The following is a 22,234-nucleotide window of genomic DNA, read 5'->3' as shown; positions in this document are numbered from 1 at the left end:
CTCATCCTTTCGACTGAAATGCTTAGCCTAGCTACACCACAAAATATAATCTACATCCTCTTACTTCAATTGTCCCTCCTTGCATCTGATAATACCCGAAATGCCATTCTGTACATTTCTATCCCTCAGAACAAGTCTCATCCCTGTTAAACAGTAAGCCTGATATGGGAAATTCATTTGAGAGCTTGAGCTTCTGCCCCATTATTGGTCATTTCAGCTTCTTATAGGAAGTTTGAAAAAAGGGTCACAAGGAAACAAAAAAAGCACTGGAGAGTGGAGATAGACATGCACATGAAGGGGGTGGTCTTGCCTAACCACAACCTTTGAAGAGTGACTGAAACTAAGGTTCTCTTTACTTTCGTTTCATCATTCGTTGCCTGATGGAGACACGATCATGATCATTATATCTCTGTCGAGGTGGAACTTGATCAGGAAGAAACTGCACCCACTAGTACTACTAGCATGTCCTCTAAAAAGAAGGAGCTTCTGTCCACTGCCATGAAGAGAACCAGTGAATGGTTTGATTCTTTACCCTTTTGTTTTTTCTATGTTTTCATCGAAGGTTTACTTATAAACTGTTTCAGCTTCTCGTTTCTTTCCTTTTCCTATTATTGTGTACTGGACATGACAAACACCATAAACCTTCACAGGATTTTTTCCCAGGAAATCCCCAGTGATGTCACGGTTCATGCTGGAGGAGCTTCTTTTTCATTGCACAAGGTAGGATTCTCATTTCAAAGTATGATCATTAGAGATTGAAGAACGATTAATAATTCCAGTCTAGTAATCTGTCTCCTACCTGTGTTACATTATAACTTAGATTTTGTTGTTTGTATCAATAAATCAAACCAATATCAAGAGAAAATGACTAGGTAGCAGTCATCTAATATTCGATTGTGATATTCGTACTTGTTTAAATTCACATGTTTTTTTTCTCCTTGTTTTACTGCAGTTTCCGTTAGTCTCGAAGTGCGGATACATTAGGAAAATGGTGTCAGAATCTAGTGATGCTGATCTTTCTGAGATAAAAATCCCTAATGTCCCTGGCGGGGCAGAAGCATTTGAGCTAGCGGCAAAGTTCTGTTATGGAATTAATTTTGAAATTAGTACAGAAAACATTGCCATGCTTCGATGTGTGGCAGAGTATCTAGAGATGACTGAGGACTATGCAGTTGGAAATTTAGTGTCAAGGACTGATGCGTATTTGAATGAAGTGGCACTAAAGAGCCTAGCAGGAGCAGTTTCAGTTTTACATCTCTCAGAAAACCTCCTCCCAATGGCAGAGAAAGTGAAATTGGTAAGCCGATGCTTAGATGCAATAGCACTTGCAGCCTGCAAAGAAAGCCAATTTTCAATGTCTGGAAGGTCCGATAGTGGCAATGAGGTTGTGATTTCTTCCATTGTGTCTCAGCCAAAGCCCATTGTTGATTGGTGGGCTGAAGGTTTAACTGTTCTTAGAATTGATATTTTCCAAAGGGTTTTGATTGCAATGATGGCAAGAGGGTTTAAACAGTACGCTCTTGGTCCTGTACTAATGCTCTATGCGCAGAAATCTCTACGAGGTTTGGTGAGATCCCAACCTGAAAAGTTGATTTGATTCAATTATGTGGCTTTTGTGTTCACAATATCTGAATCTTCTTTTTCTTGCAGGAAGCATTTGGGAAGGGAAGGAAGAAAATTGAGGCACAGCAAGAGCATGAGAAGAGGGTTGTTCTAGAAACAATAGTGAGTCTTCTACCAAGGGAAAAGAATGTACTGTCAGTTAGTTTCCTCTCTATGTTGCTTCGTGCTGCAATTTATCTTGAGACAACAGTCGCTTGCCGGCTTGATTTGGAGAAGAGGATGGGCTTGCAATTAGTACAGGCTGCCTTGGATGATCTCTTGATTCCTTCATATTCTTTTACAGGGGACACAATGTTTGATGTAGATACTGTTCAGCGGATCATGATCAATTACCTTGAGAATGAAGTTGAAGGAAACCGAATCGGTTACCATGCTGATGATGAATGTGGTGTTACTCTGCTAAGTGATATGGAACGAGTTGCGAAGCTGATGGAGAACTACCTAGCTGAAATAGCGTCCGACCGTAACTTGACAGTTTCAAAATTTATTGGTCTAGCTGAAATTATTCCAGAACAATCAAGGGTAACAGAAGATGGGATGTATAGGGCCATAGATATATACCTCAAGGTGCAGTCCCTTGCATGAAATTCTCTCTATCTGCATTACCTAAAATATACTGCCTCACTTAAAGTTTCAGATAGTATAGTTTGCATTACTAGTTTTGATCATAAGACAATTTGAATTACGCAGTTTCCATATTTATGTCTGGCTGAGCCTTGGCATGCTTGTTACTTCGTTGATGTCCATTCTTATATAAAAAAACCCCCTCTTATCTCTTCATGCTGTCAATTTAACAGAAGTTCTCCTTTTGATCCGTTCTTTAGGCCCATCCTGCTTTAAGTGACATGGAGAGGAAGAAAGTCTGCAGCTTGATGGATTGTCAGAAACTATCTCGGGAGGCCTGTGCTCATGCTGCTCAGAATGATCGGCTTCCAGTTCAAACTGTGGTCCAAGTGCTTTACTATGAGCAACAACGCCTTCGGGATGTCATGAATGGCAATCTCATGGGTGGAGATTCCCCTGCTCTTCCTCCCAAAGTAAATATATTCTCCACCGATATTCGTCCTGTTTCTGATGAGCTCTCCAGCTTACGCAGAGAGAACGAAGATCTGAAAATAGAGCTAGTAAAAATGAAAATGAAAATGAAGGAGATTGAAAGAGCTACTGTCGTATCAACTACAAGCAGTCCATCTGCTGATAAACCTCCTCTGCCTCGAAAATCATTTATTAACTCTGTGTCAAAAAAGCTTGGAAGGATTAATCCTTTCGTGCGAGCTGATGGATTCCCACTCTCCAATACCAAGGCTCGAACTAGACCAAGCAAAGATCGCCGGCATTCAATATCTTGAGTCTTAAAGACATGCGCTTATTTTTTTAGAACTACCAGTACTCTGTGAAGAGTACAGTGTAGGATTTTTTGGCTTTGTTTGTGAGGCCGGGGTGAGAAGGCTACTAGTTGCTGTCTCTTTGTATCTTAAGATCTCCTTCTTTGGTTTGATATTTTTATAAATATTATCTACATTGTGTTTTCAATAAAATATTGATTCAGAGGCTAAAAACAAACCCGGAATTATTAAACTTATTGTTCCTCAGATTGATGTTTCTACACAGCAATGAGTGATCCTCGTTTCTTCGCAAGAAATGAAAATCTGAGTTGCTGCTGCTGAGAGCATAACTCAAGCAGCAATCAGAAATAGTACATTATGACTTGTGTTTTCGTAACTTAGCGCACTATCCGGTTCTAGAACATTTCTAGCAAGCAACAAATGATAACATAAAGCCTAAGTAATAGTCCATTTAGTAGTCTATTGAAAATGAAGTTCGTTTAATCATCTTCCAGTTTCACGTTCTTATAACAGCTGCTTCTGACAAGAATCCCTGCAGGCAGGTCAAGAAATGGAGGACCTGTTAACAGTATAGCGTGGGGCCTGTATCTAAATTATGGATTCTTTTTGGATACAGGTTTTGGAAAAGCAACGATAGCTCATGGGACAGGCTAGCAGTAGTGCATGTTGAGTATGTCTGGGCCACACACACACACAGACACACACACACACACACACATATATATATATATGAAAGGTTTAAACTTTCAAAATCCAGGTATATGGAATGTTCCTGAGGGATCTACAAGAACCCGTGGAGGTAGGAAATTTTTTATCAATTATTGAAATAGGAACCTGGTGTTCATCTGGTGGCAGACAAACACAAATATACTCTTCTAGTTGTATTTAGTGGGGTAAGGTCTCGAGTTCCAGGCGGATTACAAAAACATTGAAGAAAAGTGGAAATTCTGTAAGGAACCTAAAATATTTGACAAAATTAATTCTCCAGGCTGCTTTGTTCTATAAAAGCAAAAGTCTCCTAGATAAAAAAAAATGATGGGAATAAGTAACATGGAAATTCCAGATAAAAATCCAGGGCCTAATTGCTAGATAATATATTTGGACTGGAACAGAAAAGGTCAGTCTTTAGATTATAATTAAATTGTAATGCGTTTTGCAAGGCACAGGGAAAATCATCTTTACACAAGAAACCCATTATGCTAGTAGCTAAGCAGAAAACCAATACAAGCATGGCTGATAGATTTAGTCGGTAAGAATCAGTCTAAAATCTTGTCATGTCGACTTCAAAGATATTTTTTCAAGCGATGTTCAGACGCAAAACTTGACAAAGCCAAGGAGGTTGTTTTAGTCTATCCTGCCCTACTTGTTCTTCAACGCCAATACTGTTTTTACTTCCATTTTGGTACCCCAAGGTAATGTCAGGAACCTGGAAAAGCCCCAATTCGGGGCCACTTAACTCTTCTCTTCTGGTGTTGATCTTTTGATTTGTCAAGGAACTTGTCCTGTTTAAATGACTGGATCCAGTGGAAGTCGAAGAGAGGCTTGGTCCTGAATCTGAAGTTAGTGGTGTTTCACGTTTCCTCCTTCTGTTATAGCTCGAAGGTCCAAGTGTTAGCTGAATCTCACTCTCATCTATTAGCTCTAATACTGTATCTGCATTTGATTCTGCAACATAAAGTTCAGCAGGCCTCTCCAAGTCAAGTTTCGCTATCGACTTCTGCTGCATATCGCGTGCATGATTAGTCTGATTAAAGCTAAAGCCATTTTTTGAGCTCCATAATTCTCCACTCCTCGCACTAGACCTGTTGCTTTCAATGTTTCTCATCATAATTTTTTGGGTTCGATATAGACGATGAAGTTCACATACCTGCAACATCATTCAAAAAATCAGAATCTCTTATAAGGACAGGCAATATAATTAGTTAAAAGACATCCATATTCATGTGGAGAAAAATTAAGCACCTGCTCTTTGAATGTTTCTTCATGTTTTAACATGGCCATTCTCATGTGTTCCTTGTCGTAGGGCTTGAGGAATTTCTCCATGTTTTTTGCTTGTGTTAGGCGTAGCCCAGTTGCCTCCTCGAGAAATTATATATATACCGTTGAATCCACAATGCCTACTTTCCAAGAACTTGCAAGCAGAAATGCGTTTAAAGTCACATTTCCAGTTTGGCGATGTATTCCCTGCTTGAATCTGTAAAAAGAAGATAAAAACGAAACAATTTAAAGCTATGAAGCTCCTTGATTGATGATAGATTGCTTAACAATAACAACAAAGAAGTGGTGTAGGATAGGAGCATTCATTTTTACTTCCAAATAGTAATAAATATAAATGCATTATAATAACATCAGCTACTTATATGATTTGTCTGTTTGCTAGCTTGTGTTTTCTTCCATTCATCCTTCCTGGGCCACAATCATAATTTCCATACACACATCTCCCAATCAAGAACCATAGGGTTACATCACGTTCTATGAAAATATTAAACATTAATTATTTTTTATTACTACTTTTCAATCAAAAGAAGAATATAATGGTTCTAACCTAGAATTAGACCACCATAACATACAGACAATTTAGCTCATCATCATTGCATATATATCTGAATGGAGAATTTCGATCCATATAAATAATTTGAATTGAGCTGAGACCTATGTTTCCAGAATTTGAGTAGATCAAGGAGAGAAGGGTATGCATGCAATGTTTAGATTTATGGGGATGATCGAAGCCCCTCTTTCAACAAGAAATTAGTATACAGCAAGCAATGGATTTAAGTATTATACTTTCATATTAATTGCAATATTAAACCATTTCTCTGTGTTATCCAAGATTAAAACTCAATATACACATCATTAAGCTAACAATCTCTCCCTCCCTCTCTCTCTCTATGTGTGTGTGTGTGTGTGTAATGACTAACGCAGAAGCCATTCTTTGACAATATTAGGACTAGATAGTAACGTATATATCTGTGTATGTGTAGCCTTGTTGCTAGTTAGATAAGGGAAACTGGAGAAGAAAACTTCTCCTAGTTTACGTAGCATAATCAAGAATATGATTGAAACGAAGATTTCAACAACTTATTTGTAAAAAGAAAAGAAAAAAGAACTATATATATATATATATATATGTCGTTTATAGAATTAAGCACCAAAAAGGGTTAAAGATTGATATGATCTTCTGACCTGTGTGTAGAGTTTCCAAGAGGAAGATCAAATCTTATGATCTGAAGAAGGAGAAGGAGAAGGAGAAGGAGCGAAACAGGAAAAAGAGCACTTCCAAGGAAAAGGCTAACAGTACTTCTTTTTCCACCCAAAACCTCTCTCACCTACAGCAGCTGCTTGTTAGATCAGAAAGACGTTCCTTCGCATTATCCTTCACTGTATGCTGCGGGAGATGGGAATAAATCGCAACTTAAGAAGAATTTAAGATTCTCTCCTCCCTTTCTCGCACACGAGAAACCAAAGTGTTTGTTTCATATGGGCTTCGAGGCATGCCAAACAAATCCCAGTGTCTTAGCCAATGTCATTCAAGTTTTGTGATAGAGATGCCCCAGACAAGTCCAGCAGCGCAGCTATATAAAATTGGATATAGTAAATTAACCTCAAATTGTTTTATATATAATTTTATAATATAGTTATTGTTGAGGATCACAAGGCCTTGCAATATCGCTCCGAACAATCAACGAAATAAATAGCTTGCGGCGATGGCTGAGATGAATTACACCACATGCAACCAAGAATTGTTTATCACCATTGACCACCACCAGTAATATATTTACTATTGTCTCAATTATATTATTATTTGTTTCTTGTGATAATATTCTCTAATTAATTAATTTACGCATCAATCCAAATAATGAAGTCTTTTTTTTATCCAATCTTAAATACATGTCTCTACATCGATCTAATGTTTTTTTTTAAAAAAATATTTTTAATAAATTAATTACTCTAGACAATAATTTCAAGATCTAACTAAAACAATAAAACAAATCTGCTTGACTATGGAAAATCCTATTTAAATTATTAAGTGTTTATACTCATGCACGTTATTAGGAGCTAGGAAGAAGTTTAGATGACATCTCATGGCCCGTGACAATATATCTCAACCACACGTTATTAAGGCTCCATTGATAATAAAAGTTATGTTTTTTAAATACATTAAAATAATTTTTTATTTTTTAAAATTTATTTTTGACATCAATATATTAAAATATTAAAAAATTTAATTTCAAAAAAATTAAAATTTTTTAAAATTACAATTCAAACATACTTCCATACACACCCTAAATATATGTTACTTAAAAACAGTAAAAAAAGTTAAAAAATTCTCAAACCAGTACTTCTCACACTTGGATACAACCAAGAATGATATTTTTTTAGAATTTATATTCACAAACAAAGGGATACAACCAAGAATGATGATTTCATCTAAACTTAATAAATACTAATCTAAACCGATTCGAATGAATAATGTTGTTTTTGGATAGTTAACTTAGTCTATGAGTAATGAATAAAATATTAATATTGTTATATATATATATATTAAATAATAAATAGTATGTAGATAATAAATAGCCATGGAGATCTTGAAACTAATAAATAAATAAAAAAAGATAAAGATATAGCATAGAACTAACTTGTTGACATCCATTATTATTTCTGGATGCAACATGATGGCTAATGGTAATGTGAGAGTACTATATAGTACAATCATTTCTCTTCATCTTTTTCTTTTTTTTTAAAAAAAAAAAAGGCACGAGAGGTTAATAATAAAAAGGGAAAAAAAAGAAAAAAAAATCTATCAAATAATAAAGATTATCCAATAATATTATCCCATGAAACAAAATACCGTACATGTTAGGTATACTTGTAATAAAATAATTGAATGAATTGAAGGTATCAGTATAACTACAGTTGTAATCATGTTTTCCAAGCAGAAATATCAGAATGATACTCTTAAGATAAGAAACGCAGGTGCCACTGTATCATTATCCACCTATATCTTTTTTTTCTTTTCGGATCAATTTACATACACTTCAACTAAATATATATATTTTAAAATTAATAATTATATAAATTTTTAATAACTATAATATTAATAATTATAGAGTTCGAATTTAAAACTACAAGAAAAGCAAATCTTTTAATCTCAATATTTTATTATTGGACCATTTATCGGATAATTATCTAGATCCCTTTTTGTTTCGGGGAGAGCGAGGTGGAGCTAGAGCTATTTGTCATTGTTATGTCATCACCATAGAAATGGATATGATAATTACTTACAAATTATTATTAGATAATTAGAGAGAAACTATATTCTATAAAATAAAGACAAAATAAACTGCAAGTAAACGGAAAAATAAAAAACCGTATGTCTGCCAGTCCTTGTCAAGAAACATATAATCACATCCACATGCATATGGAGGCCTTGTGTAAAATTGCTCTAAAAGTAATACCACAACTAATAATGGACGACAAGAATTTAGAAAGAAAGGTAAGGAAATGGTAGTCATAGGGGAAGAGTGTACTGGAGAGTGACATTGAAGCACGCGTTGCCGGTCAGGGGAGGTGCAGCCGTATGGGGAGGTGGGTCCATTGGGTTTGATGTAAAAGGCTGAGCCACGGAGGTGATGTGGGTGTGCTCTGGTCCCACCTCTTAAAAATATGAACAGATTCTTTTCATATATTTAAATCAATTTATGTAGCGAGTCTTTTTATTATTTCCTTGATAAAATAAGTCTTTGTTGTATTCTTAATTTCAGATAATTGAGCATAGTTTATTGGAATTAAAGGTTGATTTTAGTGAATTAAATAGTTTTTTCACCATTTAAATTATTATTATCAGCTTTTCTTTTCGTTTTTTTTAATCCTTAATAATACGAAGTGCACGAAGCTGTAGAGAGAGAGAGGAATAGTCGAAATTTAAATGCTTGAGAGGACAGTGACGAGGAAGGAGCGCTGTAGAGAGTGTTTTTGAAGTGGGATTGTCAAAACAGAACTCATTGAGGAATCTTGTTTCCTGCCATGTCGGTGAACATCTTTTACAGCAGCCAGCCAGCCAGCCAGCCATGTGATCATGAACATCTTTTATAGCAGCCAGCCAGCCAGCCATATGATCATGAACATCTTTTATAGCAGCCAGCCAGCCAGCCATATGATCATGAACATCTTTTATAGCAGCCAGCCAGCCAGCCAGCCATATCATCATCAACATGCGGATAAGCTTAAGATTCTCTTATCATTATTTAATTACACACCGCTACACTAGCTGATTTTGCCTTGAGGTTAGGTTAGATTTTAGTGGGAGAAGACATTAACATGATTCAATTATTGGCCCGCAATATATTCCGGTTATGATTAATTTTTTTAGTGCAATAAATAAATAAATGTGGTTAATGTATTTTTTAGTAGGAAAAAAAACTACCTGGAAGTAAATTTAATGATAAAATAGTGGAACATTTATATGAGAGCACAATAATTTTATATTAAAAAATCATAAATATCAATTTAAAATAAATTAAATATTGAAGGATGAAATTGAATTTTTTTTTAAAATCCAAAATTATATGATGAAATTGAAAAAAAAATAAAATCAAAGTAACTAAACAAAGGTTGAAGCGCGTGGGCGAGGCGTGTGGGCCTAAATAACAAGAGCCCAGGTGCACGAGTCCACTAGCCCAAACCCGCACGCATGGGATTTGATATTTTTTTATGTTTTAAAGGGGTAGACGACATGTTGTTTTTCTTTTTGTTTTTTTGAAAAAATAGAGCAAGCGACATGACAAACAATGCATTTCCTATTATGCCTAAATTCTACTCTTAAAAAGTCATTTTCAACCATTTTTCAACCTAAAACCACAAAAATTTTTTATAAATCTAAATAAACTTGTTTATGTTTTCAAACAACCTAAATAATGGTCCAAAAACAAAAAATCAACTTGGGATCCAAAAAATTCCCTTGTTCAAAGCTATTTTCTCAAGTAATTTGAAGATGAAACTCTTATCGAATGCAACATATAAATACTAAGATCGACCATTTTGATATTTGAAATTAGTGTCAACTGATGTTTTCTTTCTCAATCACTAGAATTTAATAACTTTTTTTTTTCTCTCATCTCAAATCAAGAATTAAAAAAATAATAGAAATAAAATTTTTGGATAAAAAGTGAATTCTCAAAAAAATATAAAAAATAAAATAAAAGCACTGAAAATTAATGAGTTGCGATGTAAGTGAGAAAAGTCAATTTTTTTAGTCAATCTCGAAATCACCATGAAGTTTCTTCTTGTTCTTGGCTTTAGTCCCACATCTCTTTAATTTTGCCTTTTGTTAACAAATAGAAAGCAATTAGCTTTTAATTTGGCTATATAAGGATGAAATTCTTAAAAATTAATTTGATGACCCAAACATAAAATAATTTACTTTTGTGAGTCCGCATTGGTTTTTAGTGAAATTATTGATATTAAAACAACCATAGTACTATTTAGTGTTTTCTATAATATTTATGCAATAAGACTAATTTTTATTCTCGTATAATATATGATTTTTCTTAAGTGAAAGTATTATTATGATTTTAAAATTTATTTATGTTGAGATTACAATTTGTTTTTTCTATGATTTTAAAATTTATTTATGTTGAGATTATAATTTTAATTAAAAAATAAAGGTGATGAAATTTAAATTTGTAATTGTTTAGTTATTAAATATTTAATACCATATCAAATAATATTTTAACTTAACAATTTAAACTATTAAATAAAACTTTTTATTAACTCTCTAGCAATAAAAATATTACTATATAATAAGTTTGTTATTTTTTAAATTCTTAATTGATTATTTTCACGAGAAGGAATTATGATGTTTATCTTCAACTTTGCATTACAGAAACCAAAACAAGTTCGTACACTTTCGCTAACTTTGAGATGCATGTCTCCAAAAAGAACACTATCACTTCCACAATGATGACAAATCTTTCTTTCTTTTTTTTTTTTAATAAAAAACAGCAATAATTAAAATAAAAATCTGTTAAAACTTTCAATCATCTGAATTAAGAAAAAAAAATAAAATTAACGAGTTGTTCGTTTAGTTTTTTGGTTACTAGAGAGGTAGGTAGAATGTCAAACTATGGTTTTTTGATTAAAAAATTAATTTTCAAACTATTTTCATAAAAAAAATTAAATAAACATCTTAAAAAGTTTAATGAATCAGTTTCTAACCCAAAAACACTTTTAAATTTGTTCAAAAAATAAATTAAATTGAATTTTTTTCTCTTAATCTCAATCTATTTTTTTGGGTGACATGAATTTTAATGGTTGGAATATGACTAACTAATATTTTTTTTTTTATCTTTTATTTTTCAATTACTTTCCTTTTCCTCTTACATTCTCGAGATTAAAATATAAAACAAATATAATTTAGAATTAAAAAGTTAAACCCTCTATAACCAGAGATAAAAGATGAAAAAAGTTAAAATATCTCGGGAACAAAGTGTACCTTTTCACTCCCCGTGAACATCACAAAAGAAAATAGGGCTAGAATTTTTTTCATTGTTAAATGTGGTCCCTATTATTTCAATTTTAATTTTTTCAATTTAAATTGAAAAGAAAAGAAATATCTGTTCAAGAAAAAGAAAAAAAAACAAAGAATGGACGAATCAGGAGCCCCGTAGCAGTGCACAGTGCACCTGAGAGTGCATCTATAGTAAAATGAAGAATGAATCGACATTCTCCTTTTGTTTATAGTGTAATATTGTAATAAAGTCAACAACTATATTATACTGATCATCCAACTATCTCATTTAATATTAGTTTAATTTGCAGCTTAGAGACACTTTTGTATCCCTTTGTATAATATATTTTGAAGGTAAGAAAAAATTGTAAATAATTCCAACTATACGTTTAGCATGATTTATAAAATAATATCTTATGATTTTGATGATCCCTTTTTTATTTTTTATTTTTTACTATATATAAGAAGATTAGCTGGTGTTACAGGGGACGGAAGGTCAAGCTTAATATACTCACCAACAAAAAATTACCTATTTTTTGAGTTATAATTAATTCAAAACCTTGTTTTTTTATATAGATAATTTTGGACTTGAAACTTGAACAGATTTACACTATATTTTACTTAATTTTTATTAAATAAATAAGAATGATGAGATTCAAACTCATGATCACTTGATCATCGAGGCTTCAATATCATGTCAAAAAATTATCTTAATCCAATAACTTAAACTATTAAATAATATCTTAAAATATAATTTATATTATTCTTAATAGTATAATATATAATATGACCGAAAGCAGGAAATTAGGAAACCGATACAAATAAGAGCAAGGCTTGTTTCTAAAAAGAAATGCATTCCATGAGAGACGTGGGTGTGTCATGGTATATTCTTTCAATGGACCTTTCAACCACCAAGAGGAGATCAAGAGTCAGTACTGTTCTGTCTCTACGAGTTATTGGTTCCCTTCATGATCATGGATCCTATTATTATAAAGCTAATTACAAGAAAAGTTATGATGATCGATGGTGGAATCTCAAATCCAGGCAATACTTAATGCGACAACGCTTCTCTCAAGCTAGTCTGGAGAGGGATTAGTGTAATGTGTGCGTAGTGGAGAAACACGTGGAGCTCTCTTCCACAATGGACATTCTTGACAGGATTGATGTATTATTATATATGCACTCCTTGGGAGCTTGTCATGAGCCACTCACCGGCGGGCACGAGCTTAGGGAGGAGCTAGCTAGATAGATATGTCCCCATTTGTTAAATCATATAGGTCGAAGAAGCATGGGAATAGAAAAAGGAGATTGAAAATATTCACGTCCGTTGGTGGCTCAGTGGTGATAATAAAATAAGTTAATCTTTTGGGTACCTAACTCCTAAAGTTACATGGGGCAATCACTGCCCTAAATGACCATCCTTTTCTTTGCCAAGAGAATACCATACCTTTACCTATAAACCTACCTGTTTCCAATTCAATATCAAGTCCAGTTTAACACCACTTGCTATTTGGTACTGTTCTTTCAAAATCTCCCAAAAATTATGGGGACCCTCTCTCTCTCTTACGCACATTAAACTACCAAGATTTAAGATGCACAGTGGATTCCCACAATGTTCCTTCTTTTTCTCTATGTTTTTCTACTGTGGTTGCTGGTTACTGAACCTTTTTTCTTGATTCATGTGTTTATTTTAAATTGATAAGCAACACACCATGTATCTTTAATTTTGAAGATCAAACTCCTTGGTTTACCACATAACTGTTTGGGCCCTTTCCACCAACCTTGAGGCTAATATTTTTTCATAGTTCTGGTACATTATCTACCACACAAAAATCTTGGTACTAATCGAAGATGATAATAATCTCATTTATTTATAATACCGCGAGTTCTATCGTTGTTAAGATCTTTAACAAGTCACTAACAAGAATTGATTGCTAATTCCCATATTCTTTTATTGTTGTTTACTCCATTAGCCATCAAAATATATTTGCAGTCCCTCTTTCATTATATCTCCCTCCTTTATAGTACTTGTCTTAATGTCATTTATTCATAACAAATTTCACTTGAATGATATCCTCAGATATTTGAGACTTCATACCTTAACCTTTAGTGCATTATAGTACTTGTCTTAATGTCATTTATTCATAACAAATTTCACTTGAATGATATCCTCAGATATTTGAGACTTCATACCTTAACCTTTAGTGCATTATAGTATTATAGTATTGGATGAGTTGTTTTATCCTTCTTTAATGAGTCAACACTCTATGCAATATCTATATTGAGTCCACTATCATAAATTCTTTTTCTTGAACTCATTACAACAATATTCCAATACTAATTATTTAATTTCTCTTCAAGTGAGAAATAATTTCTATTTTTATCATGAACATCTGAAAGTTCCATTCCAATTTACACTTACCTAAAATTAACAAACATCTTCTGTACACCACTTTTCTTGGAATCGATACATGTAGATTTAACAACTCATTTAATATACTTATCAACAAAACTTAAATAGTTATATAACTCTCCACGGGTTAATACATTGCTGTCAAGTATCTGAAAATTAAATTCAACATAAAAATTAACCATTAGCATCAATCACAACATTTATAAATTTATTAAATGCACTTCCATTATTTAACTTGACTAAGTTAAATTAAATCCTTCCTCGAACATCCGTCAACCAGGGTACTCAATCATATTGCCCACACTGAGCGATAATCCCTTAACTAGGGAAACTATTTTTTTGCCTTTTCACCTCTCCAATCCCCCTTCAAGTTTCAAAAGACACCTATTTTATAGCCTTTAAAAGGTAGGTGGTTGTGAAATCATATGTGGGTTTAAAAGTGGTTTTTCAAAACTAGATTATAGGGGATTCTTTCCCATTTCCTCTAATATGTTAGGGGACCACTCTCCTCTATTCTTCTTTTGTTTTCCCTCTCCCTAGATGTCTAACAAACTCTTGGAACTTCTAGAAAAAGTAGAGAACTTTATAGCAGAAACTTGGCTGAAAATGGTTGATTAAGGGTGTACATTTCATGAATTAATCATGGCAAATGGGAGGTCATTGAAGCCAACCAAGCTAGATATACTCTAGTGGGACCCCTCAAGTAAGGCACCATTTTCAAAGTAGTTTTTGGTTTTTAATTTGTTCAATTTAGCCCCTAAATAAGCCTTAATCTTTTATTTTCTTCAAGTTAGTCCTAGAAAAAGTTTGGTACAACCCCCAATGTTGTGAGTTTTTTGCAGAAAGGTCATTAGTCTTTAATTTCTTTAATATGACCCCTAATTGACCATTAAACTTTGATTTTCTAGCAATTTCACCCCTAATTTCATCCAATTAAGCTTGTAAAAAATAAATTTGGTCCTCTAAAATTCTAATCTTCTTAATTAAGCTCAAATTAGACTTCCAAACTTATTTTGTTTTATCAATTAAGTATTTAATAAGATTAAATTGACCTTTTAAAAGTCCATTTAAATCCTTACACTTAATTATTTTTTTTTTAATTTTGGCCTAAAGTTTTTCAAAAACGTAAATAAATCTTTAATTAGACCCATGATTAAATCAAATCAACCTATTAAAAATCTAATTAAGTCCCCAAACTTAATGTTTATGAAAATTATTCTAATATTCATTTAAGTTAACATTGAATTTGCATTTTGTTTTTCACATTTAGGTCCTTCAATAGTGCAATTAAGTTTCCAATATTGTCAAAGATCCAGTTTGGTCCCTTTATCTCTCATTTATATATTTAGATCTCTTATAAACTTGTTCTTGCCAACCAAGTCACTTGTCCTCCTATATTTTGTTTTATAATTTTTTCAACCTTCTTTCTTTTATATTATTATTTTTGTATTTATTATTTTTTATAAAATAAAATGGTAATTTTAAGGAACCTAAAATTAGGTTATGACAAGCCCAACCAACCAGGATCGAATAAGCTCAAAGATCTCCTCACTAATATTAAGGTGAGGTTAATAAGCCTGATGAAAGGCCTAAGTATTCTTTTCATACTAGATGAAGTAAATAATAATTGAGAGGACTAACAAATTTATGAAATCCTTCTTCTACCTATAGTGCATGTATGCCCACTAAAGCAAAGGTTACCATGTCATAGAATGCCAATTCATAAGGGTTCTACTTGTGATAGCCCTTAAAATTGAAGTATAAAAAAGGACACTAAAAGAAGAGATCATCATGTGTCTTAACATGCGACCCACAAAAGATACATATCGAGGAGCTGATGATTTGATAAGCATAGAGTCTATCTATGGTGTGAAGGCGACTTATAAAAGCAAGTTATAGGATAAATGAGTGTTTTGGGATATGACCTAAAAACTAGAGGAGGTGATACATAGAATATCTAGGTCTGGTGTATCTAAGAACCTCTCATGCTGAGTTGATAGAAAATCTCCATCATAAAAGACACTTTTAGACATAATGATCTGGAAATACAATCCTTAGATGGAAATGAATGAAGTCCTAAATAGGCTGAAGCCTTTGACCAGCCGAGGAAAAAGCCCAAATGCCTTCCTTTATGATGTCTCAATCTTGGCATACTAAAGAAACCCAATCAAGGGTAGCACCCTCAAAGAAAAAGGTCACAAAACCATTGCCCATCCGGCAACCAAAGTTTAACCATAAGGAAGTAGGAATCCTATCACTAATACATGAGACAAACCTCCCTTTACATTAATCTCTACTGAAGAGGATCTTTCTTCAGGAGAAAGAGGATACTGATGGAGGCCTGATATGCTAGAAAGATATACCCACGAGTAAGACACTATGAACACATCTTAACCAAACTAATGATCTCTTTAGAAAAATCTCAAGACATGATTGAGAATGACTACTCTATTCCAAGTCCTAAAACTCTTACTGCCTGAACCTCCCTCTTTAAGAGGATAACAAAATGAAACTTAGGCTACCTAGCCATTGAATGCGAGAGAGAATAGTCCTTCAAGAGAAAATAAGCTAATATTCTCTCAATCCTCCTAATAACGGTGTTGGGAAGAATAAACCTGGAACACTAGTATACCTAGATGAAAAAACAAACAAATTTGATCAATTGAAGGTGTACAATATAAGTAAGAGAAGTTGATGTCCATAACTTAATCCTAGAGAAAATCCATTATATCAAAGGCATACAATCGCTTTGTATCAGTCTAGTAGAGATCAATGGGACTCCTAAATACCTGATCTACAGAGAACCCGAATTGAAACCCAAAATAGTCTATAGATAAGCCTTAATTTTATTATTAACTCTTGACAAAAAGACATGACTTTTTTTTTGGATTTTAAAAAGTCTAAATAACCCAACAAAATCATCCAAATCCTTCCTCATAATCCTGACTGAGTCTATATCTACCCAGCAAAAAATCATAAGGTCATAAACAAAACATAAGTGAGTAATGACAATCTGTTGACACTGCTAGTAATATCGAAACCTTGGGTTCTACAAAGCCTTTCTAAATATGTCTCATAAACCCTTCATGGCCAATACAAATAAAAAAGAGGGATAAAAGGTTACCCTATCAAAGGCCTACAAAATATGGGAATAAATTGTGACTTTCCCTATTCATGACTGTTGAGAAATTAGTTGTAGATAAACATATCTCAATCCATCTAACCATGGTGTCAGACACTCTAATAACTTATAGCCTTGTTAGGATAAACTCCCAGCTAACATTATCAACTGCTTTCCTAATATCTATTTTTAAAGCACATCTAGGCATAAGACTAGTTAAGTGATAGTTATGCATAAGCTCCTTGTCAACAAGATGACATTCGAAATTTGCCTACTTCTAACAAAGACAATCCGAGCAGGACCAATAACATTTGTAAAAATCTTTTTCAATCTACTCACAATGACTTTAGATATGCATTTGTATATCACGTAACAACATGAGAGAGGTTTAAAGTCATTTATAGTGGTGGGTGTCTCAATCCTAGGAACCAAAGCAATCCTAGTAGCATTAACACATCTAGGTAGAGTAGAGGAATAAAAAAAGTATCTCACAACAACAACAAAGTCCCTGCTAGTTTAATATACCTTGTAGTCAATCCGTGGTTACACATGACATTATTATATTCATATAAATATATATTTATTATTAATAAAGACTAAATTTATCTTTATTATTCATATAATATTAGATTAATGAATTTAATATTTGATTTATGAATCTAGAGTAAAGATAAAGTTCATGGGACAAAAATACTTTACAAAAAAAATTATAAAGTTGTTATAATTATGTGATTTCTATTGTATCAAATTATTGTTTCTAAAATATTCTTGATCGATGCTCTTTTAAATAGTGGACATTTATTAGAGTCATAGAGACGGATACATATTATGTTTTTTCCTTTATGAAATGAAATAGTTGTTCTCATAAGCTTGGGTATAAAAGATACCTAGAACTAATACGTAAGTGTTTGTCATAAGACATGTACACTGAACCAACCGCATAAGAATTCCACATAAAGAAATCAGTTATGTCAACAGAAAGACTCACGTGACTGTTGTGTAAGTGATCCTTAGATTTAAGATTACTAAGTTATCTTATATAGAGAATGTTATGCATTGATCATGTTACATGTTATCTTAGTCAAAGTGACGAAGGAGCAGACATTGGGTATAACATGAATTGTATTAATATACTTGAGTGATCAAGAGAAGATTCATCACCCTATGTGAATTAGGAAAAATATTCCATTTGTTTTTCAATAGTATTGACTGAGAAACCATTGGCTAACGTAAAATGAGATTTGAAAAGAGTTTCCAATCTTATTCAAATTGTAACAACCTCAATTTTCTACATCCTTTTTCATGATACATTAGGAATTTTCAATGTAATTTTTTTTCATTTCTGTTGAAATTTTGGCAGAGTCTCTCCTTAACCAGAGTGGTACCAAGTTATTAACAATCATAATAACATGCCTTTCTAGCCAACACATCAGTGTTATTCTATTATCACAAGTCTCATTGACTTTTATCCACTATTAAACATCTAGAATAAAGAGTAATCAAGATAACTAGGATGATCAAATCTCATGAAGACATGTGATAAAAAATTTTCAATCATTTAGAGTTTAAAAGAAGAGATAAGGTTTAAGGATAAAGTTTCAACAGTGTAGACAACATATCAAATTTGTACAATGACATATAATGTCATAATTAAAAGGGATCTTGTAAATATTACATAAAATCTTAATGTATATGATTTATCATTTTGAAAGCTTCGCTTAATATGAGCGACAAACATTTACCACTCCACATGAGGCTAGGATGCACCTGATGTTACACAAGATTATTTAATGAGTCATCACATTCATATTTTTAATTGCATTATCTATTAAATTATAAGAAACTATTATCACTAAGAACCATAATTTAGTCAATCTCTAATCATCTAATAACTAATATTACAAGTCTCAATCCGATGACTAAGTTCTTACATTCATGGCCGTCGAATACACCGATGCCATTAGATTTCAAATTAAAAACTAATCAATTAATATCTTGATCGTCAAACATGCTGACACCATTAATTTTCAAACCAAGAATCTAATCGATTTTAAAATCCTAATTGTTAGACACGCTAACGCCATTAGTTTTCAAACTTGGAAACTAATCAATTAAAATCTTGGTCATCAAACATGCTAACGCCATTAGTTTCCAAACCAGGAAACTAATCAAATAAAAATTCTGGTCATTAGAAGGTCAATTACCAAGAATTTCAGCACTCTATTCGAGTGTCATGCACATTTATTCTGGTTTTTCATACAAAAGCCAATATCCATTTGATATCTCACCCCAATATCAATTCAATATTACATATCTTTTCTTCTGGCTTTTCATATAAAAGCCAATATTCATCTGATATCTCACTTAGTTATCAATTCAATACTACATATCTACACTCAATGCTATAAAGTCTAAATAAGAACATTGTTGATGAAGGGATAATAATTACACTGAGCAATTAATCACTAAAAGGTTAAGTCAAATCGTTTATAACTTTCTTAATATTTAGGATATCATGAAAGGTTACTAAACATTGTACTTGATCTTTAAATATAAATATATAAATTATTGAATTGAAAATATTTTATTTTATTTAGGATTGTGATTTAAATGTGAGCCAACTTATTAGGGAATCTAATAGGTCATACAAATAAAAACCTTTAGCTAACAATTAAATTAGGATGATTAATCAAGTATGACTTGATTGTAAATATGTTATAGAAAATGAGAATTAGAATGTAATTAATTTAAGAAATTATAATTTTAGACTTAGAAAAATCAAGCAGGGATTTGATTAAATTTTTTTCTAAATTTATCATGAGAAAATATATGTGATATTATTATAGGGGCAAATTGGAATTTTGTAATTTATAGAGTTTCCAAGTTTTCCTATAAATTGAATTTTATACCTTTTATTTTTTATATAGTACATAACACAATACAAAACACATGAAGAATATAAAAGAAAAGAGCTCACACTTAAAGACATAGCAATCCATATCTCCTGAAAAAGTTTAAAAGATTTCTTAGTGGTGGTTCATGTAGATTACTGTTAGAGGCCGGACACTTGGATAACTTGTGATTTGTGACAACCAAGCCTTAAATCAATTATTCAAAGCCAAAAAGAACATTCTTCAAGTTATCTTTGTATAAACTTTAAACAACTTTAGATCTGTCTAATGAGATCCTTGAAACTCTTGAAAAAAATTTAATTTACAAACCTGTACTTATACATGTAGATGTCAAAACCTCTAATTAACACGAAATTGAATTGTCCTTAGTAGCCAACAAACATTTGGTTCCTAAAATCGCACACAAGCGAAACAACATAACCCCTCCCTCTCTTTTAAAGGCCATGAATAAAATAGTGTCCAACGACTAAATATTTAAAGAGTGCTTCTCAAATTTATATAATTCCAAACATATAGAGATTTACTTCTTCTTTTTTTTTTGTCATTATCATCTATTGTTCTTTTTTTTGTATAAAAATAAAATAATTTACTAATAATAGTGTTTAGTAAATTGAGTCTAATCTCCAACAGAAAAATGAAAAATGAAGCAGTGAGTACAAAGACTTAAAGGAAAGTAGTTAAAAAAAATTATTAGCACACTGACCTCTTTTATAGCATAAATAAAAGACCAAGTCATTCAGCACACAAATCCTAGAGCAAGAAACATCTACATTTAAGTATTTAAAGAGTTATGAGAAAAAAGATCATACTACAATCAAAGAAAATTATATGATGTCAAATACAGGTAGGAAAGGCCTAAAATTCCCTTTAAACAAAAGGAAACCTCAGAAGCCATAAACCAAACCCAAATCCAAAATAACAAAAAAAAAACAAATCAACAAAATCTCAAAAGGAGATACGCACACACACGTGTACCATTGTCACCAATAATCACAAGCTTGAAGTATGGATAATCAACAGCTTCCTGATTCGGCAAAGTCTACACAAATTACTAAAAAGATCATTAAAATAAAAAATAAATAAAATCTTGAGATTATTGCAATATAGAAAATGAACCGAGAAAGGGAAATTACATCGAACGATGATGGATTAGGTGGCTTGATTGGTGGATGTTAGAAATTTGAAATGGGTGGGAGAGAGATCAGATTTAGGGTTTAAATTGAAATCAAATAAGAAGAATAAATAGGGGAGAAGAGAGGACATTTAATTGAGTTTTAATTCATTTTAGAATCACAAACATAAATTCCATCCATAATTTGACATATCTTAAATGCCAATGAAATATTATTTTTTAATTCGTCGTTGTTTCCATAAAAAATTATGAACAAAAAATTTTCAAATTATTTTTTTATTGGTGTTTTTATTGTTTTTTTTCCTAATTTTCTAATAATGAGAGGCTTAGTCATGTGCATAAAGAAAATTTTTATAGAAATTGGTATGAGATATTTTTAGTTGACATTGCATTTGACAAAAGAAGATGATAATATTTTTTTTGTGATTAAACTTAATTTAACTAAGGCTTCGTTTGTTTGGTGGAAAGTGGTTTTCTGGAAATCACTTTCTAAATTTTCTTGTGTTTATTTTCCATTAGAAAAATTGATCAATAGAAAACACTTTTTAGTCAAAAGAAAATTTGGCTTGATTTTCAAGAAAGTGTTTTCCTTTTATTTTGGGCGGAAAACATTTTCTAGAAGTTGTGAAAAATTTAGAAATATCATATTATTTGTTGATTATAATAAATTCGGTTTTCTCAAACTTTTGATTGCTATATATATTTTTTGAATTTTTTTTTAATTTCACCCCTTAGAATTTGATTTAATTTGATTTTTATATTAACTTTGGTCCCCATTTTTATGATTGTTATTTGCTTTTCTCTTATTAATGTTTTAATTGAAATTTTTTATCTATCAAATTTGATCTTCATTCTTTTGATTATTACTTATTTTATTTGAAATAATTTATGAATTTATAATTATAATTATTGTAATTTCATTATCTTTTAACTTTTTTATCTGTTAGATTTTATCTCTATTATTTTGATTGTTATTTATTTTATTTGAGATAATTTATGAAATTAGATTATTTTTTTCAATTTCATTGTCATTCAACTTTTTAATTTGTAAGATTTGTTCCTTATTATTTTAATAAACTTGAAAAAAAAATTAATAAGTTATTTTCCAGCTCATTTTCCATGACATAACCAAATACTGAAAAGTGTTTTCCAACTTATTTTTCATTATACTACCAAACATT

General features: G+C 31.8%; 2 protein-coding genes across 2 annotated transcripts; one reads left to right on the top strand and one right to left on the bottom strand.

Moving 5' to 3' along the window:
* Positions 1-104: 104 nt before the first annotated feature.
* LOC133673505 (BTB/POZ domain-containing protein SR1IP1) lies at positions 105-3,186 on the top strand. The gene is made up of 5 exons (XM_062094361.1): positions 105-518; positions 651-720; positions 953-1,567; positions 1,651-2,190; positions 2,448-3,186. The coding sequence occupies exons 1-5, from the start codon at positions 463-465 to the stop codon at positions 2,970-2,972; spliced, it is 1,806 nt and encodes a 601-aa protein (XP_061950345.1). The 5' UTR covers positions 105-462; the 3' UTR covers positions 2,973-3,186.
* Positions 3,187-4,073: 887 nt separating this feature from the next.
* LOC133672810 (uncharacterized) lies at positions 4,074-6,530 on the bottom strand. Its single transcript, XM_062093343.1, has 3 exons — positions 6,153-6,530; positions 4,932-5,163; positions 4,074-4,836 (listed from the first exon to the last, which is right to left on the bottom strand). Exons 2-3 carry the CDS (start codon positions 5,010-5,012, stop codon positions 4,267-4,269), a joined length of 651 nt encoding a protein of 216 aa, XP_061949327.1. The 5' UTR covers positions 5,013-5,163; positions 6,153-6,530; the 3' UTR covers positions 4,074-4,266.
* Between the last annotated feature and the right edge of the window lie 15,704 nt (positions 6,531-22,234).

The sequence above is a fragment of the Populus nigra genome, chromosome 14 (assembly GCF_951802175.1).
Source record: "Populus nigra chromosome 14, ddPopNigr1.1, whole genome shotgun sequence".
NCBI classification, from domain to species: Eukaryota; Viridiplantae; Streptophyta; class Magnoliopsida; order Malpighiales; family Salicaceae; genus Populus; species Populus nigra.
The sequence above is the reverse complement of the archived record's forward strand: the minus strand, read 5'-3'. Positions and strand labels throughout refer to the sequence as shown.

Bases quoted from the DNA above. Each gene is read 5' to 3' on its own strand.
- LOC133673505 (XM_062094361.1), top strand. From the start codon at position 463: ATGTCCTCTAAAAAGAAGGAGCTTCTGTCCACTGCCATGAAGAGAACC. The intron at 519-650 runs GTTTGATTCTTT...AAACCTTCACAG, and splicing joins ATGAAGAGAACCAGTGAATG to GATTTTTTCCCAGGAAATCC. The intron at 721-952 runs GTAGGATTCTCA...GTTTTACTGCAG, and splicing joins CTTCTTTTTCATTGCACAAG to TTTCCGTTAGTCTCGAAGTG.
- LOC133672810 (XM_062093343.1), bottom strand. From the start codon at position 5,012: ATGGAGAAATTCCTCAAGCCCTACGACAAGGAACACATGAGAATGGCC. The intron at 4,837-4,931 runs GTGCTTAATTTT...ATGATGTTGCAG, and splicing joins AAGAAACATTCAAAGAGCAG to GTATGTGAACTTCATCGTCT.